Source organism: Aplysia californica, unplaced genomic scaffold, assembly GCF_000002075.1.
Source record: "Aplysia californica isolate F4 #8 unplaced genomic scaffold, AplCal3.0 scaffold00037, whole genome shotgun sequence".
NCBI classification, from domain to species: domain Eukaryota; kingdom Metazoa; phylum Mollusca; class Gastropoda; order Aplysiida; family Aplysiidae; genus Aplysia; species Aplysia californica.
In genome coordinates this window covers 274,076-280,075 of record NW_004797307.1, presented here as the reverse complement: position 1 = coordinate 280,075, position 6,000 = coordinate 274,076, and the positions used below count along the sequence as shown (strand labels likewise).

At 38.8% G+C, this 6,000-nt stretch overlaps 1 protein-coding gene across 1 annotated transcript in view; it reads left to right on the top strand.

Moving 5' to 3' along the window:
* The window catches only part of LOC101859765 (canalicular multispecific organic anion transporter 2), an 84,710-nt gene that overhangs the window by 60,147 nt on the left and 18,563 nt on the right, over positions 1 to 6,000 (top strand). Inside the window, exons 23-25 of the mRNA XM_005091883.3 lie at positions 813 to 957; positions 1,889 to 2,054; positions 3,807 to 4,006. Of these exons, the coding sequence (XP_005091940.1) occupies positions 813 to 957; positions 1,889 to 2,054; positions 3,807 to 4,006 (511 nt within the window). The remainder of the gene's footprint in view (positions 1 to 812; positions 958 to 1,888; positions 2,055 to 3,806; positions 4,007 to 6,000) is intronic.

Here is a 6,000-nt window from a genome sequence, read left to right as displayed (position 1 = left end):
CTCCCTCCCTCTTTCTCCCTCTCCCTCCCTCCCTCTCTCTCTCTCTGTTAATCTATGAGAAGCAAACAATGCTACAGGTCTCAGTGTGTACCTCCTGTTCATCAAATAGGAAGTTTGCTGATAATTTCCGACATTTTAAGCCACGACCCAAAACCTTCAGGACATTGCTATTTTACTGACGAGTATTTGTTGAAACTTGACTGAATTTGTTTTGGTTTCACTTTGATTATTAATAGAATCACAGTCACAATGCTCATTCATCACAAAAATTCCCCAAAATGTTGCTGTCAAAAACAAAATACTCCCAGTGTGTATGTGCACTGCAGTCTCTGGTCGACATACAGTATGTATATATAGTTGGTGATTCGAGGGTGCCGCCAATAGGTCATACTTCTTTCATTCCGTCTGATGATTCTGTTCATCTGTCTTGATTTTTCCCTGCATTTAATGGCCATAGATGTGTCTCTTTACTAAAAAACATTTTTTTATGTTTTAAAAAGCATGTGTAGCAGTGGTGCCATAAGCATCAGCATGGATGTTTACAACAGTTTGCTCAATAAATCTATGCAAGTGTATTCAGAATCAACATCTTCACGTTGGCGGATACTCTGGTATGAGTTGCTCCCTCTTTCCTATCAAACATCTATCGTCTGTATCTCTCCTCTTTCTTTTTTTTGTACGTTATTCCCTAGTAACATCGCTTATTTTCAGCACTTGTATGATCTATCTGTGTTGCGAGTGCCATTAAACTCTTACACTTAACTCAAAACTAAAACAGGATCCTTGCATACCTTGTCTGTTTTTTTGTCCAGTTGTTGGAAACTCAGCCTACATCCTGGTTCTGGTCATTCAGTTTGTCAACGCTTCTCGCCGCATGCACAACAAGATGCTTAAGACAATCTTACATCAACCCATGGCATTCTTTGACACCACCCCTTTGGGCAGAGTTCTCAACAGGTAAGCCTAGTGGTTAGGCTACCGGACTCGTAATCGTGAGATTGCGGGTTTAGGGGTTCTAGCCTTAGCTCAGTTCGGCATTGTCACTTTGGGAAAGGCACTTTACACAAATTTTCCACTTGGCTCGGTCCTTTCGGAGAAGGACGTCAAACTCAGAGGTCCCGCCTCTTCAATAACCTAACAGCATTGATAGGGGTGTTAAACCTATACCATTTCACCTTTCATTTCAACAGGTAATTCTTTTTCGTTGATTTTTTACATCAGGGACTGTGAATAGTAGATCAGCTAGCTCAAGTTTAGCCGGTTTCAACAGACAAGTTTGTTTTGTTATGCTTTTTACAAGTGCAGTCTAACCTGCTCTAACCGCCACCTGTCCGGGACAATCCTAGATTGAGGAAAAAAAAGAAGTCCATGACAATCACCTTTATTAATGACCACTTCCCATTTCTCCCCACTTGCGTTTTTTAAAAAATATTATAAGAAGAGAGATAGGATATCCACTTGTCTCAAACAATTACTTTTCTCCTTTACAATGGATGAATGCCTTGGACAAATCCATCTATATTCTGATGGAAAGGGTCAGCAAATGGTGAAGCGGTTGATGATTGAATGCCATGACTGTTTCACAGTGCAAACTGAAGTGGTTTTTTAATGTTTTGTTGTGGGGTTTTTTATTGTTTGTTTTTTTGTTCTGTTTGTTTGGTTGGTTGTTGTTGTTTGTTTTGGGGGGGGGGGGATGTTGTTGGAGCAGAAAGAAGTCAGAAATTTTTTTTTTAAAGGATGACTTTGTTCTGATGTACGGGATTCAAGTTTCAAATTAGATTATGGTGCACAGTAAGGTCAATAATTATTGGTTTATATTTTGCTTGTTGCTGTGACAGTATTTGTATATATAATGATGGATGTATTACACTGAAGATTTACCTCTCAGATTTTCCGCGGACGTCGACCAGATGGATTCTGCCATGTCACGTCTCATGAGGATGGTTCTCCAGGCGTTTTGCAACATCATCGCCATTCTGATTGTGATTTCCTACACCGCCCCAATCTTCCTGGCTGTTGTGATCCCCATGGCCTTCATCTACTACTTAGCACAGGTTAGTCATGGGGTTAAGACACAGGTTGTTTTTCTGAATGACGTAAAGACATCACTAGCATTATTTTAACACCTACCCACAATTTTATAAGAAAGTCTCCCTTTTTTGTCAGTGCTAGGTGTATGCTCAGCTAAGTTTTGAAAGACCCTTGGAGAATTCAAATCAAATATAGGAAAAAAAGTATTTGATTTAGACATTTGAAAAAGGCCATCCTGTCATTGGTTGTTCTCTATCCTTGTACAATTACTGTGGAAAAGTATGTGCAGATAGGATTACACAGCTTAAGCTAGCTTTGGGTTGTAAATTTCTGCCCTCAGCCACTTCACATGCATGATGGATCAGCCCAAAGTTGATCAAGGGGTGGCATTTTTTTCAAATGGTTGAATGATAATAACTTTAGTGATTTTCAATATATGAATCAGGGGTCAAGCTGAAAAAGAACTTAAAAAGAAAATTTGTTTTATCATGTAACATGCCTATAGTGTGTAAGGGAGAGTCATTACAAAAATCATTCCCTCTAAGTGTTGGTCTCCCTTTTTTTTGTATGCGATTTTACCCTCTCCTGTTCTTTGCAAACAATGGTCATCCACATTCATTCAACTTCCTGTGCACTTGGCAAGCTTCTAGTATTCACATTTTTTTCTTTTGCACTAATGGAAGCAAAAATATATTCGGACTGCTAGTGCCGGTTCTCACTTACTCTCCCTACCAGAAATGAAAACAAGGCTGCTGCTTGATGTTTGTGATTTTTTTTTTTTTAATTGTAGCCCAATTTACCACTATGGAAATCCCATGGAGGAGACAAGCCTTGTGTTGGGCTGGATTGAACTCCAGCACTGCAGCTTTTTAACAGACAGTTTTTGCCTGGTTGTACTTCAGTGCTACATTTTTAATTTGCCACTTTGGCCAAGTTGAACCAGAAAGGGCTATGTGGAAAGTTTCTGCAGATTTTTTCCTCCCGTAGAGACAGCACATGTTCCCTTTTTCCCTCCTTGAGAAACACATGAGCCAAAAGTTCTCTTCATTTTTAGCTACTTTTTGGAGTTCAGGAAAGTATGATTTTATCTACTTGCAAATGTTTGAAGTTGGAATTGAGTGAGGGTTCAAATTGTTTATCTCTTCCTTCCTGGAATATTTTTCCTGTGCCCAGTGTTTAACAGGGAGACAGGTTCTGTGGTTTGAAATGACTTACACTTTCTGTAGCAGAGCTTTATAAGTTGACAATAAATCTAAATACCCACTGTCTTGATCTTACTAGTTGTCAGAGTTAACTTACTTCTTCTTCTTCTTCTTCTTCTTTAACAGGGAGACAGGTTCTGTGGTTTGAAATGACTTACACTTTCTGTAGCAGAGCTTTATAAGTTGACAATAAATCTAAATACCCACTGTCTTGATCTTACTAGTTGTCAGAGTTAACTTACTTCTTCTTCTTCTTCTTCTTCTTCTTCTTCCTCCTCCTCCTCCTCCTCCTCCTCCTTCTTCTTCTTCTGCTTCTTCTACTTCTTCATTATTCTGGATGACAGTCTAGACAGTCATTTAAATCGTGCTCACAAACTGTATAGTATGCTTTAAATCCTCTAGGCTGCCATACATTTTTCTCCCCTTTGGTGTAGCATATTGCCACGTCTGTGCCCTTAGGGTTAAGAAATGAGTACATAGTGCTGCAAATATGGTGACTGTTCTCTGAGCTCTGTATTGTATGTTACATTTTTTTAAATTTATAATTGAACTATCTCAAATTGTTCTCCCCAGAAATTCTACATGCCCTCATCGCGGCAGTTCCGGCGCTTGGAGTCTGTCACCCGTTCTCCCATTTTCTCCCACTTTGCCGAAAGCATCAGCGGAGCCAGCAGCATCCGATCCTACAAGGTCACAGAACGTTTCTCCCTGGACTCTCAGAAACGGGTGGACACCAACAACTTTTGGTTCTATATAACCTCCTCTGCTATGAGGTGATAATAAATACTCCTTTTAAGGAAAATGATGTGGGGGGGTGTTAAACTCTTTAAACCTCATCGGACGCTTGGAGCGTCCGGTGGTAATAACCCTGTTCCCCAAGCGTCCGATACTAGTGACAACTTTTTTGTTTCATTTAGTGCTAGCTTTGGCTTGTTTTTCTGAACTATTCACGATCCAAGTTTTTTAATAATGACTAAGCCCTTGTTCATGCCATTTAGAAATTTAAGGCAAGTTTTGGGGGTTATAATGAGACAATGTGCACCAGGTTTTGATGACTGTAGAAAAAGCTCCAGGAAACGATGGAAAAAAACTTGGGGTTTAAAGAGTTAAGGCTTTAAAAAGTTTGTTTTTACCAAATTCTGTTCTAATTTTACATGGATTTTGAGCCTGTGGTGCTGAAAGAAACCAGAATGGGACAGTCACTTATAGGGCATATAAACCTTTTGGAAGAGATAAATGCTGGTCCTGGTGCACTTAAATTGACGTAAAGGCCATGAAGGTATTTGTTGTGCTGGAAAAATAGAATGCAAAAGATGTTAAGGTAGATGAAGAATAAGATATTCAGATAATTTGAAGAGTTTGGTGAGGGTTGACCAGGATAATGGAGGGTTGTTTTTTTTAAGGGAGTGCTTATTTAGGCCACATATGGCCTAAATAAGGTAAGGGAGGGGGGTTTAGCTTATTTAGGCCACACATGCTTAAACTACCCTTTTCAGGCAACTGAGTTCGTTCCACTTTCATAATAATGGTGCACCTTTCTCATTTAGTACGGTTTTGTCTCAGTGTACAACTTATAAATCATAACCATAATGAATATTGTAAAGAACAAAGCACAATACGCAAAATTTTGCTCAATCCCAATGGTTTGAATGAGGGCCAGATTTTTCCTTCATGGAGGGGCAAAAGCTAGGCTACCATTTTGGCACACTTTGGTCAAGTGAAAAGGTCAAATCCTCCGAATGGACTTCCGGGTTAAATTTGGGGTATAAAAAGAGTGTACACTACATGGCTGAGTCAAAGTTACACTATCTTTGCCTGAGTGACACTCTCTCGTACTGTTGAATTCGCGTGAAAATCGATTCGGTAGAACTAGAACTATTAAAATTTGCTTCTGAAAACAAGGCAATTTTTATACGAAGGCCATTTTTATAACTCGATGAAATAAAAACTACTGGCTGTGTACTGTGTTATTCTGTATAAAAATAAATTAAGAAACTTCAGGACGTATTATTATTTTCCAGCATCTTTTGACGCCTGAGCTGTAGAGGTTGAAGTTTTCACAACACTAATAGATCTAGTAAGAGGGTTAGGTAATAGGGCTTTCCGTAAAAAATGCATAGATCTACAAAAGCCGAACCACCGAATCGACCGGGCACCTTGCTCTCCCCTGCACACTGTGATAATGTGTTGCTGCGGTATCGCATTATTCAACTATTAATACGTGCGGCTATGGCAATTGTGATGTACTGACTGAAAAAAATTCAGTTTTGTTTTTATTTTACCATATATTTGACTTTAATAGTGCAGGCGATAGCAAGATCTAGATTCCCTGTCTAGAATCAGTAGTAGCAGGCTTATGCTAGAAGCAGCCAGAGAGCCTACAACTGCTAGATCTAGATCTAACTTATTATTGCTATGCCTTTGGGCTTTGGAATTGAAATAAAACGAATTGCACAGTTCTAGTTACTTTTAGATTCAGCAAGTAACTGTATTTCCAGAGTCAATAATAACAAATCTCAGCATAACAATCACTTTTACTTGTATTAGAATAATTAGATCCAACTTTTTTTTCTAAAATCTGTTTTGCGCAAACTTAATATTTTCTCTACTTGTAGAGCACAGAATTTACATTGTAAGCCTCTGCTCAGTCTTTTAGTATACATAATAAAATACACACACACACACACACACACACACACACACATATATATATATATATATAGAGAGAGAGAGAGAGAGAGAGAGAGAGAAAGAGATATAGAGAGAG